A 25,147-nucleotide genomic window follows, 5' to 3' on the forward strand; every position below is an offset into this window, starting at 1 on the left:
TGAAAGGATGGGCTACAGTCAAGTGTAGAAGGGAGCACTGAGACAGCATGACAGGTCCTTGGTTGTGGTGAAGTCATTATGTGTTGCACTACCTACAGCCTGATTGATAGTCAACCACAATAGAGACAAAAGAGTTAATCCTTAATGTGAAGAAAGACAAATGCATACGGAAGAATAAATTATTTAGTCTACCACTCAACCCTGTCAAATCCAATATTATTGGCTTCCAGGGCGAACTCATGAATATTGCATTGTAAGCACAGAAACTACTGGAAGGTAGTTAGGTTACTTAAGGGAACTCCAATGCTCTGTTGTGTTGTAAAAACTTCCAAAGCCAGGCTTAGCTACTTATTATCTCTCATTTTGTAAGTATCCAATATAAGCATGTGGGTTGGATGTGATAGGATTTACTACTTAAACAGAGAATAACTTTGTCAGTGTGTTCTGAACACATTACAGTGTATCAGAGTGTAGGACCAGGAGGAAAAACAGCCGTTTCAAACTTCACAGTTTCAACATTTTTATTTTTATGTATTTTTCATGTATATATTTATAAAATGTGAACCTGCTCTGGAGTTAGAATTTGGCATGCAAAAATTCTACAGTGTAAGAGTATTCTGATACTGTGTGGAAAACCTTTCAGTGGAAAGCTGAGTAATTAAATGACAAGAAATATTTTAACCTACGTGAGTTCACACACATTCCCTCAAATGTCAACATCAGTGAACGTCACTGATCTCCTTTGTCTTATGACATGGACACATGCCAGCAAGATGACTTCCACAGCATGATGAACTTGATAAGTAAGAGATGAAAATACACTGCATTTCAGAAGAGAACTAATGATAGTGTTTCCATTCTCTCTTTTCTGTTACAATCTGCATACATTCACACAGGGTAAGGAGGTTAAACCACAAGAAAAGAGTAATAACATTCTGTTCTGCATCCTTCTCTCTACCACAAGCAGTCTTTGATTCTTTTAAATGCCATCCTCAGGTGTATTAGAAGGGATGCCTATAAAATATGAAGGGTGATTGTTTTGTTCTCTTCAGTGTTAGGGTGAAAAGATACGGCCATGTGTAGTGGAGATGAACAAGTTGCAAACTGCAGAGGAAAGCAAGAACAACAAAGAGGAAACTGAAAAGCATGCTGTATTAAGTAAGAGGGATAGACGAAAAGATGTGATTAATCTAGCAGGTGTTCAGCTATAGCCCCCAGTGATTCCCCTTCACTTTCTTAATCCTTGAGAGGAGCTAGAACTGCCACCACTTCCATACAGAGCTGAGGGATTAGAGCCAGAAATCTGCTCACAATCAAGATAATGTCTAACATTAGTGACCACCTGAAAATGCTGAGTGAACAAAACAGCTGCTCTTCACCAACTTGTTTCTCTGTGTGCAAGTGCTGAATTTAAAAATTGCAGTAATTTCACATACCTGAAATAGGCTTGTTTCTCTGTTCTCTTTTGTGGGAAATATTGTGCAGCAGATTGCAGATGTATAGGTTATGCTTACCTGCATCTGCTTCTATCAAATGTAAAAGGAGCAAAAATAAATGTATTGATGGGATGCAGCCATAGGTATGAAAGTGTGCTATTTCACTTTCTTGTGTTACTGCATATATAGATGCGGTATCTTGTAAAAGGTCCTGTTCTGAGACATAACATAGAGACATCATTATGCTTTGGACTGAGCTCTTGGTAGAACTGTAAGGATGCAGTACTTCCCAGATAACAATTATTTTAGGTTTTGATATTGACTGTATAGATCTGTTTCATAGAACAAATCATTAACTTTGGAGGATGCATTATAGTAATGCCTTTCTTTCGTCTTAGCAAGTCAGAGTACTGTGTCTACATCCAATCTCCTTTTGTTGTTTGTGCTCCATGCTTATGTTTTCAATTTATTTTGTTAGTTAGGAATGTTGAATCATTAGAGAGCACATTTTAATTCATTCTTCTAAATATGTCAGCTGACAAAAAGATGAAATGTTTTGTTTTTAAGTCATCCTTTTTCAATTGGATTAGTTTCTTAATGAAGATGTAAGATGTAACAGAAGGCTCTTCTGTTTATTCTTCTGCCTATTTTCAGTGCTCCACTGCAGCTGTATGGATTTCAGACTTTGCAGACAAGCCTCACCCTTGTCTTTCTTGTGGTTTCCAGTTATGTTCAGTTACCCATAAAGAAGATTGTTATCTAGTTTGCTTTAGAGTTGGGTACTTCAAAAAGCTTATCTTTTTCTAGTATCACTACACTCTGCAGGTAGACAGACAGGTACCTGCAGGTTCCTGTCAAAGCATTTGACACCGTCTCCATGTCTCTAGATTGAAACGACGTGGATTTGATGAATGGATCACTCAGTGGATAAGAAATTGGCTGGGTATTTGTACTAATAAAGTTGGAGTTATTTAGCTTAGAGAACACGAGGCTGCAATGAGACCTTATAATGGCCTTCCAGTATTTAAAAGGGCCTGCAGAAAAGATGGGGAGAGTCTCTCTTTTAGGGCTTGTAGTGACAGGACAAGGAGTAATGGTTTTAAACTACAAAAGGATACATTTAGATGAGATAAGAATAAATTGTTTACTCAGAAGTTAGTAAGGCACTGGCACAGGCTGCCCAGAGGAGCTCTGGACCCCTGATTGCTGGAGGTGTTTAAAGCCATGTTGGATGGGGCCCTGGGCAGTCTGGTGTAGTAGAAGGTGTTCCTGACCGTGGCAGGAGGTTAGATTTTGGTGATCTTTAAGGTCCTTCCCAACCCAACCCATTCTGTAATTCTATGGTTCCGTGATCTTTAAGCTTTGAAATGTAGTATGATAGCACTTCATATGTGTGTGGCTTAGCTGAAGGAGAGGAGTCTAAATCTTTCACATTTCAACTATGCTTTCTACTAGAATATCTCTGTGTTAATTCGTCATTTTAGTTGCTTTAAATGTGAGTGACAGTAAAGTGATTTCTGTTTGGAATGGGATTTTTCTTTTTGTTTTTGTTGTCTTCATTGGAGTGTGTTCTCTCTTATTCACCTCAGTGTTTATCTTTAAGTAGTCTTTGTCAAGCTTGTTAAAAACCTCACTGAAGAAAAAAAAAAAGGCATCAGATAAATTTAAGACCTCAAAGTGTGCAACTGAATTATACAATCTGCCTTCTTGAAACCCACAATGTGAGAACAAGCGTTCGCTGGGAACAGTAGAAGGTAATGTAAAAATTATGGTTAATAAATTCTAGAATTTCTGTCTCAGGGTGCTGGAAGAGGAGAAGGAGAGATATTGGAGAGAAATGGGCTGCAAACACTGTTGGGGTTTTATACTCTCCTGAGTGAGCATCTTCTTCTTCTAACAAGCCAAATGGACCATTGTTTTCACCCAGTAAACCATTTTTTTTTCAAGTTTTTTAAATTACAGGAATGGTACAAGAACTGTAAGAATAATCTTTCTTCTTGCCTGTCTGGGCATGAAGAAAGTGAAGGGGTTGCAGACCAAAGATTCGATATTGCCTAGAGATCTGTGATGTCAGCAAGTGTTTGTTTTTGTGATCTTATAATTTCTGTCTGTATTGATTGAGCACATTCATGTGGCAGAGGTGGAGCACTATCAGACCTCAAATTAGTATCTGCTCAGAAAGGAGTAGCCTGTTCTGGTATCAGCTTCTGGCCCATCTTATATGTAAGCACATAATTACCTGCGTAATTTGTGGAAGTAATATGGACTCCTTTCTGGGAATGTGTATGTCTGACCAGTTGTTTGTCTGAGGAAATACTTACTGGGCTGGAAAAAGTTACACAAGTTTGCAAAATTATACTGTGTTTGGCTCAGTAAAAGTGGAATTATTAGGGCCTTTGGGTGGATCCCTAAATCATTGGCACAGTGGGTAATTATCCGGTTTATTTGTGTTAAGTGGTGCAAAGGTTCACCTGGAAACAAAGTCTCCACTGAAAGTAGGAGCCTGGATTTTTGTCATATTGGCTGAGAAATGGCTTAGCTTCTGAAAATGGCAGCTGTCATGCTTATTGCAAAATGAATTTGCATTAAACATGATTTTTCTTCCACTGGATTTAATTCAGAATGATTCTTGTCATCTTCCTCGACTGAACCAAAAGGGAAAAGAAAATGACAAGTAAATTGTTGTATAACTTCTCAAACCCTTGGAAAGAACTGTTGTAATTATACTGTGGATTTTACTTTTTTATAGCTGTGAGTACTAATTCACATAACTCCAAAATGAGTTATGTATTTGAATTGTTTATCTTACCTCTGGGCTTTGATGCAGTGCTCAATGAAGTCACGCTGTAATTGTTTTGAAGTTGTGTATTGTTACATGAGTATCACATTTGCCAGAGCATCACCTCAACAATTAGTTCCTCTATATGATACATACTCTCATTGTAAAGTGAAATGTAATCCAATTAGGAGTTCGTAAATCTCAAATTGCTGTTTTCCATTTTGCTTCTGCTAGCATAATAGGAGATTTTTTTTCAGATGTTTCCTCTGCTATGATTTCTTATATTGTCTGATTCTTGTGTGTTTTGTGAGTGGGAAAAGTTCCTGCTTTTAAAAGGTTTTCAGTGACTTGCATTTATAGCTCTGCTTGATTCAAACAGGTTTCCGGAAGTATTTTTTCTTCTAAGAAATTACTTAGATACTTTCTGAAATGCTGGAAGCAGATAAGCACTGTCCAAAGAGAACTGGTCACATTAAACAAATACTCACTAAGTACCAAAAATCAGCCTGCTGCATGTTTATCAGGTTATCATTTGTTTATCAGGTATACTTTCTAGTGCATTTAGGTGTTAAAGTGGGATAGTGACGTGAATAAAACCTTAGCAAAGCTTCTTCCTTAAAGTTAGCCACATTCAGCAGCACTACAAGTGAAGATTTGATTACAGTTAATTATTGTGTTCTTCAAAGCAGTCTTAGAGCTGTAGCATTTATCTTGAATCTTGTCTGATTTTACCAAAGTGCATTCAGATGTTTTCTCAATCAGGGCATTGATATATTGGCCTCCTTTAAGCTAAACAGTTGGCTGGAAATAATGGCCCCTTATTTCAGTTTTCTCTATCTGTAGTGAACATTTGTTTATGGGTTCTTTTTGGCGGGTTGTCGTGATTATTGTCTGTGTACAGTAAAGAACTTCCCTACCTGAGAAAATGAGTTTTGGTGATGAAGATGTGAGAACATAGATGCCAAACTTAGAATCGCTTTTTGATTTTGGCTGGCAAGTTGTTTGTATGTAGAACAGAAACTTTACAAAGACCCACTTTTATTTCTGTCTTTTTAAGAATGATATTAATATGATTAAGCCAAATGATATTGGCTAATCAAATCAGGGATTTAATTAGAAATTAGATTTAATCTGAGTGCAGTAAAATTCCACTTGAAATGAGTGAAGTATCAGAAAATTTTTGCACACTGTATTGCAAAATGCAACTCTGCTATGAAAATCAAAGCAATTGATAACTATGAAGCACTGTTTAACATTTCCATAGCCTTACAGATTCTTACAAAATCAAATGTTAGCTCCTGCTGTACAGTGCAGGTGTTAAATTCATCCTCTTTGGAGTTCTGAAGTCATTAAAGGTGAGATTTTAAATTTCATAGAAAGGAAGGCTTCTGTAGGAAAGATTGATAAAGATTAAGAGGTGTAGGTTTCTCACAGGAAACTTTAATGTAAATGTTGCAGGAAGCGAGGACTGTGTGTGTTCTGTGGGTTTTATATGAGCCCTGGGAGGCCCATGTTTGCTACTGTATCGGCAGATGAGACATCCTGGAGAGAGCTCAACCAAAACAGCAATTGCCAAATACTTAACCCTTGCCCAGCCAACTTGGGGAATAGTAGCTTTTGTGATTATGTTGTAGTGAAGGATATCCTAAAAGTTGCTAATGGTAGCAATAGTGATGTTCCTTTGGTAATAAAGTATAATGTTGACGATAAAATGCCATGGTTATCTCAGTATGTTCCCATTTCTCCTGTTATTTTTTGCTCTGCTTTGCATATCTCTTTGGAAGTAATCTTAAGGGTTGCCTAAGGAATCATTTTGCTTCTGTGATGAAGATCTATTATCTGTTCAAATATCATGAGATATACCAGAAATGCAGAACCAGGGCACATGCCATGTGTATGGAAGCATTTTTTTCAGTCTTCTTAATAGCAATGCAAGCTTTCCCTGTGTGAGTGGCATACATGCACTGCTGTTGGTGAAACCTTGAGGTACTGACAATCTTAGCCAGTTTAAAAACCTTGAAAGCAGATGCTTCTTCGTCTGTAGCATTTGATGCTGCTGCTTTTTGCTGTACCAAATATTCATCTGATGTTATAATGCGACTTCAGAGTGCCTTTTGCTGAAAAAATAGTCCATGGAAATTGTCCAGGAACAAAACAAAACTGCATCCAGCTTCCTTCAGGACAGTGAATTACTGCTTGCACTTCCTCATTTTCTGGTTTCCGAGTTTTATCATATGAGCTTCTAAGCCAGTCTACAAATATTAATTATGACATGGAATAGTTATTTCCTTGTAGGGATCCTGATCAATAGAATCATTATATGTGTTTGTTTTATGTGGTTTTTTGTTTTTTGTTTTGGTTGTTTTATTGAAGCAGTGGTACTCTGACTTCTGGCACATTAGAAATGTATGCTGGAATGACAAAATGTTCTGCTCTCAGGAGATAAATAACAACCAAGTTTTATTAATCTTAGAAAGCGGACAGGACAGTAGGCCAGTATTTGCAAAATCATTGCTTCACCAGTCCTGTCTTCACTACCAGTAAGGATCAGCTGAAACTTAAGAGGTACAAGGTTGGGGTTTTTTTAACAGAATAGCTAAAATTACAGTGCAATACATAATGGATAGGAAACAATGACACTGTCTTAACATACTGAAGAAATAAAAACTGCTGAATGAACAGAAAACTATTTCTGCCAGATCATGCCTGCAGGGGACTTGAGTATGCCTAGGAGTGACAGATCTGTAGGGAACACAGAGAGGCCACAGTGAGAACAGAAGAGGAGAGGCATTGGTATGCTGTAGGTACCATATCTGGCATGACGGAATGCAAACAAATAACTAAGGCTCAAAGTAGCATAAAAATGAACAGTTCTGCACAAAACATATCTAAATTGTGATAGGATATACAATATTTAAAAAATGAGTCTATCAATCATGACAATTGTTTTCTTATCTCAAAGGCAAAACAGACATTTTTCCACGTTTTCTAGAAGTGGAAAACAGCTGATGCAAATGTATGAAAGCAGGCTTAAAGAACTTCAATTTGTAATCTGGCAGTTAATAAAACGTATTTCTAAATATTCATTTGGAGACATAATCAACAGTCTTTTCACTGCTGGCTGTCAGAAAGGTACAGCTAAGAGGAGACTTCATTCCATGGAGCAGAGACAGGTACTTACCCATCTGTGTCAGATCTCAGTTCGGCAAGCCTGTAGGTAGATGTATTCTAGACAGTAATTCTGAATTTTGGTACAATTTTGCATTACAGTGCAGACATGTGGCCAGAATTTATCACTGGACTTACTGTAATGAAGGACTTCGTGATGTTTGTATCCTGCTGGTTTTTTACATACACAAATCACAGTAACGTGTTGTTCACCTCTCAGTTATTCTATTCTTTCTTCCATGAAAGTTGTGACTGTAGAGCCATTACCTTTCCCTAAACAATTTGGGGTTCAAACCAAACTGTTGTGTGTGTAGTTGATTTTGTCATTCCTGTGACTGTTCTAATCTGAATTTCAATATGCCTAGTAATAAAGCTCCTTGATTAAAATGCTACATTCAATAATGTTAGTCAAATATACAAAGCACTGTCAGTGTTATGTTTCTTTGTATATTTTCAAAGCCCTTCTCATCTGGAATACTCAAGCTGTCTAGAAACATTTAGATAGCTTTTATTGAAAGCTTTGATGGCTGTGCCTCACAAAAATACTAGTACAATCACACAAGTGTCCCACTTGCACCCCGGCCTCTGTCTTTGCCTCAAAGGCAGTAATAAATGTCATACAATAATTGTTGCTAAACTATGGTAGGAATTTTGGAAAAATAACTGGGAGAATAAATTTCAAACTTTTGGAGCCCAAAAGAAACTACCAGGCCTAGGATTACAGCTGCCTATTACATTAAGTTACTTGAATAAGTCCTAGGTGTAGTTTTAGCCCAACTCAACTAACAGTCTCCCAGACAGGGAGGAGAGCATGCTGCAACAGTGACTTGGGCTGGAGACCACTGTCAGTAGGCAGGTGAGGTGGGGGCAATCTGGTTTGACATTGTGTGAACATCACCTGTGTAACCAGAGTTTGCCATTTGTCCTCCAGGCCTAGCAGTGGCCACTGTTATTGTTTGTTGCACGAGTACATGCCTGTCCAGAGTCAGATTCCTTCTGTAGGGCTGTGGAAGATTCTTGTTTATATTTTAGATTGAAATGATTAATTTTAGCCCTGTCCAATTGGTTGCTGCTTTTTTCTTTTTTTTTTTCTTTTAAGCTGAAGTTTTGCAACTCAAGCATTCCTCTTTCATTAGGTCAACTTAACTTGGAGCTGCCAAACTGCAGTGCTAGTTCACTGCTGTTCTTTGTATGGAGGTATGTTTAAGCTCATCACCATCTTCACTGGAAGTCATCAGCGGTGGTTTAGTGTTTCTTGAGTAGCTACTCATCTGCACTGTTACTGTAAACTGTGTCACAAGGGGGAAATTCTGTTTGTCATCTCCTGAATTATATGCTCTGTATTCTGAAGAGCAATAGCTTGCTGCTGGAAATGAATGCATCTGATGTGGGCAGAATCCTTGAGATTCTCTTCTACATATCTGCTGGCTTACAGGCAAAATATTCTCTGACTTGAGATACAAAGAAACAAAAATACCAATATACTGACTCCGTATTTTTCAATCTTCACTTAGGTACTTCCTTTCCCCAGCCAGGTGGTCTACAACAGAGTTGGAAAGTGTGGGAGTAGAACTGTGGTTTTGCTTTTGAGAATTTTATCAGAGAAACATGGATTCAACCTGGTAACATCTGACATTCATAACAAAACAAGACTGACCAAAAATGAACAGGTAAGTTACTCCTGCTCAACTTAGAGCCTGTTCTGTCATTGTGTTTGTGAAGCTGAGAAACAAAGGCATATACAAGCAGAAATCAAGCATGAAAAGCTGTATTACTACTTTGACCCGAGTAATGTGCCAGAAATCATCATCCTTGAAATGGCTTCGGTTAACAGGAGAAATGAATGGTAGAGCCAAGAGCAACACGATGTGGAGGGTTACAAGAAAAACTAGCTTCCAGTGAGCCAGCTCTTGAATGTACTCAACATAGCAGTTAGCCCAGCATCAGTCCAGTGATGTAAGAAGGGTTACTACAAGTGAAGTTAGGTGCTAACAGCTTCTGGGACCTGTATTAATGTATCTGCAGGGCATAGCCATTTGTCACACAGATGTGCTAGCATATGCGGAGCTAGCTTGGGTCTCTTTAAGCAGAGTACAAGTAAGTAAAAGCCAGCAGTTTCCCAAGTCACTTGCTTCAAAAAATTCTTACCTAGGACCATGCTAAACCATTTTGCTGTAGTTTAACACATCCTTGATCCTGTCTCAGCCCGTCACTCATCTGCCTTTTTCACATTATTGCACAACATAAAGCATATACAAGTTAAACCTCTCTACCTGGATACATCCTTTTTATATTCTCTTAAAGTCATGTTCCCTTAAAACTGTAGAGGACGTTATTTTTGCAGCTTTGAGACTGAAAGATCCAGATATTTAAATTCATTTGTATCTAGGAAAACCATGTACTCAAAAATGTCAGTGCCTTCAGCAGGTATGCATGCAAGTAGCTCAAAAACATGCAATCTCCAAAGTGTACTATCAATTCATATGCATTACACATGCTCTTTCATGTTGCCCGCAGCTGTTCTTTTGATCTGCTGATTCAGGTAAATGCTGCAGCAACTGCCTGCGTCACTCCTAAGATTAGCAAACCACAAGAGGATGTATGCAATGATCAAAATACAAATGTAGGCCTACCAGTGACAACGTCCTGTGGTTAGGGGTTATTTATATGTAGCTTTTTTATGAGCATAAGTTTCAGTGCTTGTTAATTTAGATGTAAGAGTTTGTTCCAGTTTAAAATTTGGGAGATGTTGCTACTGCAGTTCCCAAGTTTCAGTGTAGCCGTCAAGATCCCACAGGCAGTGAGCGGTTCACCTGCTCTTTCAGGGCACTTCTGTCTGGGGGACTGGCAATCCAGGGCTGCCATACGAGCCAAAGGGCTGTGGAGGAGCCCAGTGTCACTGTGCTAACCTGCTCAGCCCCACTTATTGACCCCAGAGGCAGAGCCTGGGGCTGCAGCTACCACAGCATCTTCGTGTGCATACAGGCTGCTGCTAGCACCATGCCGTCAGCAATGTGCAGCCTGGGGATTTTGCAGAATGGTCACACTGGGTCATGAGGCAGACTATCTTGTGTTATTCTTTCTTCTTTTAACTGTTTCTGCTTAACTGTTGGGTATGGGATAGGGGATTTTTATTGGCATGATTCTTTTTGAGTTTTGGGTTGCTTCAGTTTTGTTCTGATTCACTGCCGATTAGGAGATGTATCATAAAATCTAAAAGCCTCTGAGTTAGCAGCAGCCACTATCTTTCACCCTTATAATCTGCTGCATTTCATTGGTATGCAGAAACATGCTAAACATAGTGGAAGACCACGTGTAAACAGTCTTCCTTGCTTTAGTCTGAAATATTAGGATTCCAAAGAAGCCCAGGCTGAATTTTAATGCAGTCTGATAGAGGATAAATAGTTGGATTATTTTTTGCTTTACAAAAGCTGTTTGGTTACCATATGGCAAATATCTAGATTCACAGATAGTGGAGTATGTATTGCTATAGAGCTGAGGATTTACTTTCTATTATGCTCTGCAGTAACCTGAGTCTCTTTATTTTAATTTATGGCTTATTTACATAGTTATAGCAGGTTCAGAATTTAATGAGTACTTTTGCTGGAAAGCACAGGTTACATGCCTGTAGACAGTAACTTTTTCTCTTGTTTAAAGTATTTAATAAGGTAGTATTCTTTTTTTTTCTTTTTTTTTTTTTAGAAGTAGAACTTGAACAACAAAATATTTCGTTGAACAGAATCATAGAATCACTTGAGTTGGAAGGGTCCCTTAAAGGGCATCTAGTCCAACTGTCAAACAATGAACAGGGACATCTATAACTAGATCTATAACATCTATAACTAGATGTCCCTGTCTCAAAGCACTGTCCAGCCTGACTGAATGTCTCCAAGGATGGAGCATCTGGACATCCTCCTTCAATGCTTCACTACTCTAATCATGAAGAACATTTTCCTTATATTCAATCTATATCTCCCTTCTTTTAGTTTAAAACCATTTCCTCGTCCTACTACTAAAGAGTCTGTCCCCTTCTTTCTTATAGCCCCCCCTTTAGATATTCAATGGACACTATTAGGTCTCCCTGGAGCCTTCTCTTCTCCAGGCTGAACAGCCCCAGCTCTCAGCCTGTCCTCACAGGAGGTGTGTTCCATCCCTTGAATCATTTTTGCTGCCTTCCTCTGGATGTGCTCCAACAAGTCCATGTTCCTCCTGTTCTGAGGACTGCACATCTGGATGCAGTACTCCAGATGAGGTCTCACCAGCGTAGATTAGAGGGGTAGGATCTCCTCCCTTGACCTGCTGGCTACATTTCTTCTGATCCAGCCCAATATATGGCTGCAAGGACCCATTGCTGTCTCACGTTCAGCTTACCATCCACCAGAACTCTTGAGTCCTTTTCAGCAGGGCTGTGCTCCATCCTTTCATCCTTCAGCTTGTACTGATAGTGGGGGTTGCCATGACCCATGTACAAGACCTTGCACTTGGTTTTGTTGAAACCCATGAGGTTCTTCTCAAGCCTATCTGGGTCTCCCTGGATGGCATCCCGTCCCTTGAGTGTGTTAGCCACACCACACAGCTTGATGTCATCCACAAACTTGCTGAAGGTGCACTTGATGCCACTGTTGGGGTCATTGCTGAGTATATTGAAGAACATTGGACCCAGTATCAACCTAGGAGGGATGCCATTTGTCACTGATTTCCATCTGGATGTTGATACACTGAATGCCACTCTCTGGGTATGATCTAGCAACCAGTTGAACAATCCAGTTGACCACTGAACAATCCAGTTGAAAACCAGTTGACCACTGAACAGTCCACTCATCAAGTTCATATCTTTCCAACTTGAGAGAAGGGTCTTATGAGGCGCAGTGTCAGAGGCTTTGCTGAAGTCCAAAAAGATGACATCAGTGGCTCTTTTCTTGTCCCTTGGTGCGGTGACACGATCATAAAAGGCCACTAGGTTGGTCAAGCAGGATTTGCCCTTGGTGAAGCCATGCTGGTTGTTCTGTGCCTTATAGCTCCCAGGAAAATCTGTTACATGACCTTCCCCAGCACAAAGGTGAGACTGACAGGTTGGCAGTTGCCTTTGTTGTCCTTTCTACCCTTCTTAAATATCAGTGTGACACTGCCTTTTTTCCCATCACTAGGGACTTCACCTGACTGCCATGACTTTACAAATATTGACAGTGGCTTGCTGACTACATCAGCCAGTTCCCTCAGGAATCTGGGACATGTCTCATCAGGATCCATAGACTCATGGATGTTCGGGTTCCTCAGATGGTTTCAAACCTGATTGTCACTTATGGTGGGATGGTCATTGCTTCCCCAGTCCCCAGCTTTTTGGGTGTGAAAAGCAGATGCCAGTGAAGACCAATGGGAAAAAGTTGTTGGGTACCTCAGCATTCTCCTTGTCCATTGTTATCAGCCCGCCTGTGTTGCTCACTGGGGAGAGTTGGGGGTGCATATGTGTTCTTGGACTTTCTCCCATCTTTAATGTGGTGTAAGAGGCAATTAAGAAAATGAATGATCTCTGGTTCCAGATACAGAATGAGATTAAAAAGGGCTGGGCTGGGCTGTAGGCTCCCAGCATGAGCATGGGCTACTTACTCGAGATATTATTACTCTCCTTCTCCTGTCACTTGTCTTTCCTGTGTTTGGTTAGAGCTCTAGTCCAGCCAAGATTTTTCTGTAAATATTTAGCTTGTGCAGTCTGCTATTGTTAAATAAAATTAAGCATGGAGGTGTTCTTAATGACTATGGAGATTACATGTAACTGAAATCTGTATGCTTGGTGCCTTTTCCAGTCTTCTTAGTAAGAAATCTTCCCAAATTACATCTGCCTGCCAGCAATTAGAAGTGCAGCCGCTGAATATTCATGGGCATAAGGGAGTGGCTTCTGGGAAAAGATGAGTTAATTTTTGTCTTACCATTTACTGTAGTGTTTTCAATTAAGAATTGGAAACTTCCAATTACAAAACTTGTGTAGTATTTATGTACACAAGACAACCTATTTGATGTGGTTTTTAAGTGACAGATGTACCAATGCAAAATGAATTCTTCACCTTCTCTAACTGCCCCTGTCCCCAGTTTTTGGATTCAGAGAAGGGAAAACAAGTATGTTTATAGATACGCAAATACTGATATATATGGGAGTAACTGATAGTTTGTCCCATTTCACTCTACTACACATCCTTTGGACAGGCAGCCCGCTTTATTCATAATTCAGGTTTAACTCACTGAAAGTACATTGCTGTTTTTTCTTGAGTGCTTTTAAAGATAGAAAATTGGTCCTAGCAGCCTGCAGAGTTTAAGAAGTTTTTGAAACAATTCCAAATATCTGAGAGTTGAAATGAAGATTCAGGCCTCATTCCCATGAGCTCGGAATTGTTTATGGAAATGAAGTAATACCAAGATGAAAGTGATATACCAAGTGCCTGTAGATACTTGTGCCTCCTGGATCCTACATGTCTTCAGGAGAGACGGTAACCTGTATATAAGTGGGTAAATAAAAGAGAGTCAGGTACAGATAGTGTTTCTTCCTGTTTGTATTAGTTTATGGAAATCATAGTGTCATCAATCTGACCTGACTTGGAAAATCGTTTATCCTATCATCTTTATGCATTTTGACCTCAGAGTCTCTCCCAAGGAAACACAGCAGCTTGAGAGAGTAGGAATGTTTTGTGGTTTTTTTTTTTTCCATTCTCTATGCAAGATAAGCATTTGTTCCCTGTTGAATTTACCTATTACAAATCTTGAACTAAATAGGACTGCTCTGAGCAGGCCAGTGGCGGAGGTTAGGTGTTTATAAATGAGGGAGAGAAGATGTCTTATCTTGCAAGACTGAGTTGAGTTTTGATGTAGGAGTGATGCTCTGGCTCGAACAAAGCCGTCCTCCATGTTTCTTTCCTTTTGGGGAGGACTTATTGCAGTCTCTCTCCAAGTCATTGTGCCATCTGCTGGATTGTTATTCGTAACGCAGCAGTGACCAAATATAAACAACACTGCTGATGCTAAAGATGATGACTTGGTTAAGTTGGCCAGCTGAGTTCCTAAAATGATGGTGTGGGACAGTAGTCTAAAGGAAAACTTTTCTTCCTGGGAGTATGGCCTCTTGGTTTTCTTGTTCAAGTGGGTGTTAGGATTCAAAAATGGTTTGCAATTTATAGAGTAGTTTGTGTTTACAGATCTGGTCGTGTTTAAAGCTCCTTTTTAAAGGTCAGTGCAGAAATTGAATTTTGGAGAGAAAAAATAGAATAAAAACTTAAAGTATCACAATGGTAGAAAGATGTTATGCTAGGGAGGAAAACAGCATTTAGGGTGGTTTAAGACCATCTGCCAGATGGTACTTCCATCTCTCCCTTTCCTTCACGGCTATTCCATTCAGAGACACTTGCTTTCTGGAGGTCTCAACCACTACACGTTCTCTCCATGGGTCTTCCTCTACACTAGTCTTCTTGTAGAAGAGAAATAATAGAGGCCCTACTCTTCTGAGGGACACTGGAAGATTTTTTATTTCTTTTTGCATCACCTTAAAAAGAGGGATGATTTCTTTGTATTCCTGAGCAGTACATTTGGTTCATTAAGCTGAAATCAGTTCAGTACAACTGGGATCAGAGAGAGAGGAGCCCTTGGGAAATATGGCCACAATTTGCGTATGGCCATGAGCCATTATAAGATATTTATTTTTCCCTCTTGACATCTATGTGTTGTATCTTTTAAGCCTTACTTACCCTTTTGGCAGGGTTTTTAGAATACTTTGTGCTTGTTTGTTCATATGCACATTGTAGCTTTATCCACATCTGCGTACAAGTTCTGTTGAACATTAAGTGTCTAAATATGAAGGTACTTCAAGTCAAAACAAAATTCCGCATCTGCTTTAAAGTAAGTTATTATAGCACAAGAGATTGAGTTTGGTAGCAAGAGCTTAAACAATAAATAAATAAATAAATAAATAGAAGATTGAATGCCAGCCAGCTATGTGCTGTCCAGCATCCTTGCCAAGCGCCTTTGCTTCTGATGCAGAAGGCCTCTGCTAGTCCAGCAGCAGACTGATCCAATCCTGACACGTGAGGTGAAGCACAATGAGAATTGCTGCATTGTTGTAGTGGGAATCAGCACAGTGCTGGCCACTTGGTACCTGCCACAGGGTAAGGAAAAGGAGGCTCCTATGGTATGCACACGTAACCCTCCAATTTGTCTGCTATTACTATTTTAAATTGACCTGTGTATGTAAATTCAAGGTAGTTACTTCATGCATTTTTAATCGCAGGATCACAGAATCCTTAGTGTTGGAAGGGACCTTTTAAAGGTCATCTGGTCAAACTCCCCTGCAGTGAGCAGTTAATAATCTTTACATCTCTGTATTTGTGCTATAATGATGGTTCTTTGTTTATTCCAAGATGGAATTATGGTGGTGACCATAGCAAGTTGAGTTTTTACCCCATATGAATATTTTCATTCTGCTGTTCATTCATACAGATAGAATAACAGATAAAATACCCATACATCATAAAGCTTTATACAGTTCTGAGAGTTTCAGTTCTCCTGTAACTTGGCTGGATGTAAATAAACATGCAAAAAAAAAGAAACTAAGTGAGATGTCTTATATCCGGCCTCTAGAGTATCTCCTCTGTTTCATTCTGGAAGCAGGGTCAACAAATATAATTTTTTGGCAGAGAGACTCATCAGTCTTAACTAAATAGGATCTTTGTTTTGCTAGGAAAGCCCTTGTCTTCTGAGAACATTAACAAGATAAACTCTATGTGATCATTATTAGAAGGTGTCCTGGGCTTTCTCAATGGGGGCTGGGCAAGTTCTGCTCTTTAGGTTGTTGAACTTCTTGCATGCTGCATTTTTGTCATACAGTTGGAGCTTCACGAAGACTTGTTTGTACTTGGGTCAAACAGTCCAGAGTCTGAATATGACCACCTAAAGCATATTCCCTTCTTGCAGTATTATTTGTTAATTTTTTTATTGCATTTTCTCTTTGTTTTCTTGTTTCTCTTTTCCATTCATCCTCTTATTTCTTTTGGCCACCTCTTGTTTTTGTTCCATTTCTTAGGGCTTGCAACCTTTCTCAGACATAAAGCTTGGTATACTCAAATTCCTTTGACAGCGAAGGGCCAATTCTGAGAAGATAAATGAACAGTTTGTTTCAGTGCTTGTTGTACGCACAAAAGTATACAATTGTTGAAGGAAGAGGAAGGTAGAGAAGAGCATCTTTGCGTGTACACTTTTTTATTTGGTTCCAGGGATTAAATGTCTATGCTCTTTCTTGTCTGAAAAACAGAGGCAGGATCTGTATCCTAGGGAAAAAAATGGAGAATGTAAGGGGGTAAGAAGCAACAAAGTGTAACGCACTATGTGGAAACCATGGCAAAATGTCAGAATATCAAAACAGAAAAACAAAAAATATAAAATAAAATAAAATAGTAATGATTGGTGTCTCTAAGAAGTAGCTCAATATTTGTATGGCCTGGACATGATTTTCTGCCATGCTCTTCTGTCTCAAATTGACTCAGCTCCCACTTTCTGTTACATTTTCAGACAATTTTCATTTTGGCATTCTATCTGATAGAGCCAGTCTCTTCAGAAAGCAGCTGTCACTTGCAGAGTTCTGGTGTAGAATTTAGATTTTTTTCTTTAGTTGATGCCTTTCTTTAAATTGATACCCACTTTTGGAAGTATGTTAGCTCTGTGGTGGCATGATGGTGTTTGCATCTTTAACATTTTGGCTTAGGTGTAAAATAGTAATACTGTTATCTTGGTAACAGTGTTTGGGAAGGATAGTGGAGAAGGAGCACCTGAGTAATGCTGACTTGAAAATTAAATCATTGTATGTTGTTTGCTAGTTATATTTGTCTCCAAATATGCCTTGAAATAACTTGGAAAATTTGATTTGTTAATTCTTTTTAGATGGAATTGATTAAAAATATAAGCACTGCTGAGCAGCCCTATTTATTCACTAGACACGTTCATTTCCTCAACTTCTCAAGGTAAGGCTTTTTTTTTTTTCCATCTAAAAATGTTTTTCATTATTTCTAATACAGAGAGTATTTTCCCTTCTTTTTTAAATATAAACAGTACAACAGAACTTTTCTCCTTTCTGACGATGAAAGTTGCATTTAAAGGGTTGTTTTTTCTGCAGTCTCTTTGCATTAGAATAGCATAAGCACAGTATGTTTTTGAAATCCAGAAAGCTACTGCATGCTTTTACCAGCAAGATTACCTTGGTTTATAACATTCCCAGCCAACGCTCAGGAGATGGCAGCTTGGGTCTTTAAGCTGTGCATTAGTGATTTAAAAGTGGCAGAAAACTTTCTTGAATGTTTTGTCTCTGTATATTTAGATGCTAGTCTATGAATTAAAACTCCGCTGAGTTCATCAATTTTGTACCTGGGCTGACTTTTATTTAATTTAATTCTGTACTGGTAAAACAGTTGATTCTACAGGATACAGATGTATAAACCATGCAAACAAATTATAATCTCATGATACTGTGTGTCGTCTTTTCTGTAATAAAAAGAAGCAGCTATTTAAAATACACAGTAAAGCTCTAGAGACATTTATGGCATAGAATGTGAAGAAATTTGAGTTTGGATGAAACTTCTGAGGAGTTTTTGGAAGGATGTAAATGAGTTGTGCCAGTTAGCTTTTAGCCAGGATACAGAGGTTAAAGCTGACTGCAGATGGTTATTGCCCAGGCTTTAAGTTTCGTTTAAAGTTATATTCAGGATCTGTGCCATCTGTGCTACTAATTTGGACTCCTAGTGTTTAGATAAAAGAGTTTCTGCAGAAGTGTGAGTTTTCTGGAGTCTTTGCAGAAGCTTGCCTAGCTTCCCAGTGTTTTGCTTATGCAGTAATATTAGTACATCTGCTTTGAATGTATGGCTTCAGGCAGAGGTGGAGAATGTAGTAAGGGAGGTGTTTGTTCAGAAAATATAATATTTTGGGGAACTGAAACTTCATTTTATCTGTAACTGAATATGGGCATGATTTCATTGCATGAGAACCTGTAGACTTAAACAGAATTTTGATCTTCTCTAGTTTGGTTCTGCAACAGTTCTGTTTATGTTATTTTTAAATTATAAAGCTCATTAGAATAGGACTTCACATGTTTGGTAAATAATCTCTTCTCCCAGCTGAAGTGCAGGATCAAACATGTAACGTGCCTGAGGGTCAAAGGGAAGTTCTTGAATGAATCTGATTTTTCACAGATGGTACATAGCATTAGATATATGAGGAAAACATGAAAATGATTACCTCTTGCTCCTCCTATGATTCCATTTCCTTTAAAAATGATACACCCTTGTCACGCAGGTAATGTTTCTTTTGTTGTGTATCCATTAGGTTAAATCTATCCACTCTTCTTCCAATACAGATTTGTGAAAATATATAGAACTACATGAAATGTGTAAAAATATTTGCAACTTCCTTTTGGTTCTTTGTTGTATTTTTCCTTCTTATGAGAGAAGATTTATTTTAACTAGTAGCTCTCTGGTATGAAGAGGCTGGTTATTCTTTTTAAAGAAATACTATTAAGGTTCATTAATGTTGCCTAATTCTGGTTTAAACATTTCCTGGTATTTTCTGATAAACTGAATATTTGTGAGAGTTTTAGTCCAGTTTCAAAATTTATTGGTGGTGTTACATTTAATTGTGATGTAGTAATTTGGATATTTTTCTTTGTTCTTTAATTCTAGGATTATTTTTTTTTAGACTGTCATCCACTGGGGAGCGAACTGTGATGTACCAGTTTTGCAGAAATTTCAAGAATGTCATTTAAATAGGCATTATGAATAGTATAGTATTGTTAAAGTGTTCTAGTTCGCTTGTGCATTAGTTTGGGTTTTTGATTAGTTAGGTTATTCTGAAACCACTCCTTTATAGTCCGTCTACAATGGATAGCTAAACTCAGATTACCTATGGAACACAGTTCTTCCTGTTTGCTCTAACTTTTCTACCAACTCAACATAGAAGCCAATTGATATCTTACCAATTAAAAGAAGCAGCATCAAAGAATCAGTGTGGTGTTTCCTGACTGTCAACTCAAGACCTTACACAACAAGTCTTATTAAGAAGCCAATACAGTGGAGAGTGGAACAGAATCATAGAACCACAGAATGAGTTGGATTGGAAAGACCTTAAAGACCATCCAGTTCTAACTCTCCTGCCACAGGTAGGATTGCCACTGACCAGATCAGGTTGCCCAGGGTCCCATTCAACCTGGCCTTGAACACTTCAGGAATGAAGCATACATAACTTCTTTGGGCAAAAAGTGCAACACAGCTTAAAGATTAAAGAAGCCCACTTCACAGGGAAAGGGACAACACTTTCTTCAAGGCATTGTAGCAGAACCATTCTGGGAGATAACAAAGTTTTTCACAGGCAGCCATCCTGGGCAGTAGTCCAGCAACCGAATTCAGTTCTTGTTTAGTATTTTATACCTTTGAAACTAGGGTTTAGTTTGCAAAAAGGGGCAGAGAACACTTTATTTTCCTTCTATCTATGCTTACTGAGCTGACAGATAGGAGGTAAAGACAAGTTATCTTCACTACTCTTCCAGTAAGCTTCAAGGTCATTAAGGACATTCCCTTTTTTTTTTTAAACTTCCCTCAGAATCTGTAGGGATTGCTGTGAGCTGTTTAGAGCATATTGTTGGGTAGAAAAGGAGATAAAACATAAGCAGCGTCCTGCAAAACAGGAGACTGCTTCACCTCCAGTTTTGGTGCCTCTCAGCTTCCCAAACAGTAGTAAGAAAAATAAACTTGCTTTTTGTTTAATGTCTCTGATGTGAATAGTGATGTGAATAGCAGCATTCACAAATCATTTGGATTTTCCTCTTTTGCAACCTGCACCTGCTTATAAACTTGTCAGCACATAAAGCTCTCTGAATACTCAGAAAAACATCATGTCAGTTACTTATGCTATTTAGATTGTTTCCAACTGGAGGAAAAAAAAAAAATGGCCTGTATCGCCTATAGCTTCTGTCCAGAAAAAATTCTCCTGTGGAAGTGAACCAAGGCTTTGGTCACTGATGAATTTGAGCTTGTGTATGTTTCAGAGGCACAATTAGTTCTGCTGAATAAAATTCTGAAAATGCAAAACTACGGTGCTTGCCAGGGACATTTTCCTCTCTCTTTGACGAGCAGTTTAAAGAGTGTGTGCTTGTTCAGCTGCAGTCACTGAATCTTCATTTACTTTCCTGTGTTATGGTCTTTCTTTAGCTTGGTATTATCTTTCCTCAATTTAGAATAGTGCAAAGAGGCAGACAGAAAGTTAAATCTTAACAGAATGCAGTAAAACAAAACCATTGACTTTTACCAACATAAATCTTAATTGATTGCAGCTTCGAACAGAAAGATTAAAAAAAGTATGTTTTCAGCTGTTCTCTGACATGAGGCAATTTCTGTGTGGCACTTGGCATAGACCAGTTAAGGAGAAACTTAGTTCACAGTGTTTCACAGCTTGTGTTTCCAGTCTACCCTGTGCAGATAGGGCTAGCTTTAGAAGACATCCTTTTGTTCCATCCAGTCTGTTTCAGGACCATTGTTTTGGGGAGCTGTTTGTTGAATTCTTTGTATATGATTCATATGAGTCCCTATGAAAATGAGACTTTTCGTTATGGCTCTATATTCATCATCCTGTTCAGGTAATCTTAAATGCTGGACTGACCTCTTTGTATTTGGCTTTCTTCTGTTAACCCTACTTGAAGTAGGGTTATATTCTTATCTATAGAGGTAAATGTTTGGATGCTCCTTTGTTTGATACTAGCTGTTGCAGCTAAGGCTAACATAGCATGTTTTCTTGCTCTTGACTGGAAAAAGGGCATATTTCTCAGAAGTCTTCCATAAAAACATCCAAGCTGTTTGAAAGCATCTAATTACACTGCCTCTAACACTTCCTTTGATACTTTGTTCCAGTTATCTGTCAGCTTTACAGTTACATTGGAAATTAGTCAAAATAATTTGGATTCCTCTGTGTTTTGCCAGAGGGATTTAGATTCTCATTCAATGAAATGTTTTTTTTTCTCTGATGCTTCTCATTGTACATCTCTCCACTGCTGTCACTGCTGTATCCAAACACCTTTCAGTCTTTCTTTCCATAATAGAAGTTATTCATTCTCTTGCAGTTGGGTGTTTTCCTCATCTGTTTAATACTTCTGTACTCTTCTCTAAAATTTCTTCAGTAGCTCATAGTCTTTGTAGAATGTAAATGGTCAGGTGTATATTCCAGATTTGTGTTAACTTCAGTAATACTTATACAACATGGAAAATAGAGTAATCATACCCTAAACAGATAGGAAAAACAAATAAACCATAGAGGGGAAGGAAAAAAGAAAAAGAAAACAAAATAAATATTTCTTTGCAGCTCTCATGTTTACGCTCTCAAAAATTACATTTTCCTCAGAATAATCTGTCCTCTCAGAGGTTGTTTTCCAGATTCCTTTCTAGTCACTATTTATGAGGCTATCATTCTCTGGAAATAGCCCTTATTATTAAATTTGTTATACAAGAAAAAAGAAAGAGGGCGCAAGTGTGGCAAAGTTACCCACCTAGTTGGCCAAGGGAAGATGGTTAATGTAATCTTTTTGAATTTCAGCAAAGCTTTCAATGCTGTTTCTCACAATATCCTTCTGGATGAAACATTCAGCATACTGCTAGACAAAAACATAATGACATGGGTCAGATCCAAAAGGTTATACTAAATGAACAGACTATCGCTAGAGGAGTTCTGCAATGCTCCATTTTAGGGCCAGTTCTTTTTGATGTTTTCATAAAACCTTGGAAGATAAACCCATAAGTAATACCAAGTGTGCTTGTGAATTGGAAATACCTGTTGACTCCCTTGAGGGTACGACTTGCAGAGATCTTGACGAATTAGAAGGCTGAGCAATCACCAACCACATGAAATTTAGCAAGGGTGCATGCCAGAGAGTCTGTACTTGAGACAGGACAGCCCTATATCTATGTATAGACTGGAGGAAGTGGCTGAAAAGCAGCCCCATGGAAAAGGGATCTGGGGGCTCTGGCTGAAGGCAAGCTGAACATGAGCCAGCAATGAGCCCTGGCAGTCAGAAGGGCCAACTGTACCCTGAGTTGCATCAGGCCCAGTACTGCCAGCAAACAAGAGAAGGAGCTGTCCTGCCCTGCACTGTGTGGCCTTACCTCAAGCACTTGGATGCAGGTTTGATCAGCACATTGTAAAGACATATAACATTACAGAGCACGCAAAGAAGAGCTACAAAGATGGTGAGGTGTGTGGAGGGCAAGACTTATATGAGGAGCAGCTGAGGTCCCTGGGTTGGCTTAGCTCAAAGCAGAAGGGGCTGAGTGGTGGCCTGCAGCTCCTCTCAGGGAGAGTGGGGGCAGCTCTGAGCTCTGCTCTCTAGAGAAAGAGGAGGGTCAGGTTGGGGTTAGAGATAGATTCTGCACCAGAAGGTTGTGGGCATGGCCCCAAGCACCGGAGTTCAAGGAGTGTTTGGACAGCTCTCGCAGACATAGGGTTTGATTTTGGGTGGTCCTGTGTGGAGCAGGGGTTGAACTCGATGATCCCTGTGGATCCTTTCCAATGCAGAATATTCCATGATTTAAAAATAGTGGGTCTTTTTGTGGCATCTTTCATAAGGTCTTCTATGTCTCTGAATTGAATTTTCTATATTAATATTACTGTGGAAAGCTTCCAAAATGTTAATCAGAACCAAATACTTAAGAATGTCTATGCACGAAAAATGAACCAGTTTATATGTTGCTGCTGCTTTTGCTGAGATTGAAAGTGTTATTAGAAGATGCAAATAGCATAGTGTTAGGCTGTTGAAGCTTTGAAGAACTGGAATAGCTTGCAGAAGCACTGAAAGCTGTTTCATGATAGCTGCAGGTTGCTCACTGTACTTCATCATAGATGCCCATGATCTGTTTATTTAGGCTGAGAAAAATCAAGCAGGAAGAAGCTTCAAGTTTGTGGAAAAGCCCCACTTGAACTCTTACTAAAATCTCCTCGTTTATTAAATAACTATTATACTCTTTGGGCAAACATTCAAGGTCCTTGAAGTGTGCTCTAAGTGTCACAGTTTTCAGAGAAGCAGAACATTTGCAGGAATGCATATAGGGGCAATGAGGACAAGCTGCAGTACGGAATGAGTCAGGGATTGGGAGAATTGCACAGCTCCCAGTCTGGATGTGGTAAGGCAGCTTTCCTCCTTCCAACACCTAATTGCAGTAGGTGTGTTTGGATCTTCAGTGCATGCACTTAACAGCCCCCAGTTCAGGGAGAGCTGAAAACTTGCCTGCTCCTTCCCATCTCAGGGTAAATGAACATTATATGGGAATGTGGTAAAAATCTAAAATTGTGCTTCTGTCAGTGACTTTTGCTTGCATAAATCTGGCTGCTTAGGTCAGGATAAAGTCATAGGTAGGAGAAGTATTGAAAAGACCACCCAGAGAGAGAGAGAGAGGCTTTTTTAAGTTTCACTGAAGCAATGAATTCTTTACTTTCTACAGAAGTCATAGACCACTGGGGAATATCTCCTTTAAAATTCCTTACGGTATGGTAAAGAGATGCAAAGAGTTAAAGCGTGAACTCAAATTAATCTCACATTTTAATTAGCTCTTAGATTTCAGTTCAATATATCTTATTTGTTTGAAGCCCAGATGAATTAATGCTCAGCAGCAGGACTGTCTGTGCTGCTGAGCTGCTTCCCTGTTCTTTCTTTCATACGCAGTGTAATACCTGCAGAGTGTCTGAGTTTAGTATCTGTGTGTATGTGCTTGAGAAGAGGGGGCAATATGTTCCTTTTTGCATAATTTTCTGAGGAAGTAAGACTCATACAGCAGTTCCAACTGTTGTGCCTGTCTTTCCAGTTACCTCCCCATGCCTATTTCCTGAGTAATTTCTCAACTTGTTGACCAGTTTCAAGTGAAATTTGGAAAGTGAGTAGAGGACTCAGAGACAGCTATGTTTCTTCAGATGCACCTGCTGGTGAGAAAGCCAAGCAAGACAGAGCTTGCAAACATTTTGCTCAGCCACAGCCAGTGGCCACCACTGCTTGGATGCCAGCCCCAGCTCTGCTATGTCTTTTTTACTTGGTACATGAGGGATGTGGGAGGCAGGCTGTGGAAGGGAAAATCTCTTTAGTCTTCTGCTCCTGAGGGTACTTGCCTTTTGTGACTGTCATCAATATAAGAAGTATTTCTGGTTTTCTGTTATTCATTAGCTGAGTTAATGTACAAAGTCCTTGTTTTTCTTGTAAAATCTGCTTTTGGTAAACAATCTGTATCAGCATTACTGACTTTATATTGCTTTTTTAAACAGATGTAGTGGCCAACACTGGTTGATAAAACTGAATCTGCTGTAGGGAGAGGCACAGACACTGGCAGTGGTACTGATGAATTTAGACTTCTTCAGTTCATACCAACGTTCTGAATTATGAATAGCAGTATAGCACATGCTGTGTGAAGGCAGATAAAGGCAGGGAGAGATTCGGTTTGAATAAAACCAAAAGTATAATTAATTTCTGAGTATTGCTCAGAGTTTTTTTGTGGGTTTTTTGTTTGTTTGTTTGTTTGTTTTTGTTTTTCACCCATTATGTGTTTCTTCTGATACAGAAGCAGCTCTAAAAATGACAGCTGAACGCAGCATTTTGACATTACAGCATTCTTTGTTCATGGGTTCTATAAAATGTGTGTAGCCAGAAAAAAGACAAATCTTGAAAAATTAACTTGCCTTTATGTCATGTGAATCAGCTGTAAATTTGAAAGCAGGAACA

At 38.9% G+C, this 25,147-nt stretch overlaps 1 protein-coding gene across 3 annotated transcripts in view; it reads left to right on the top strand.

Moving 5' to 3' along the window:
- UST (uronyl 2-sulfotransferase) overlaps nt 1–25,147 on the top strand; it is a 155,276-nt gene that overhangs the window by 67,063 nt on the left and 63,066 nt on the right. For all 3 annotated transcript variants that reach the window (XM_065731785.1, XM_065731793.1, XM_065731802.1), the window contains exons 3-4: nt 8,898–9,053; nt 17,299–17,378. In XM_065731785.1, coding sequence (XP_065587857.1) covers nt 8,898–9,053; nt 17,299–17,378 — 236 coding nt within the window. The remainder of the gene's footprint in view (nt 1–8,897; nt 9,054–17,298; nt 17,379–25,147) is intronic.

The sequence above is a fragment of the Cyrtonyx montezumae genome, unplaced genomic scaffold (genome assembly GCF_038088225.1).
Source record: "Cyrtonyx montezumae isolate F1298 unplaced genomic scaffold, pur_monq_1.0 scaffold_0, whole genome shotgun sequence".
Taxonomy (NCBI): Eukaryota; Metazoa; Chordata; class Aves; order Galliformes; family Odontophoridae; genus Cyrtonyx; species Cyrtonyx montezumae.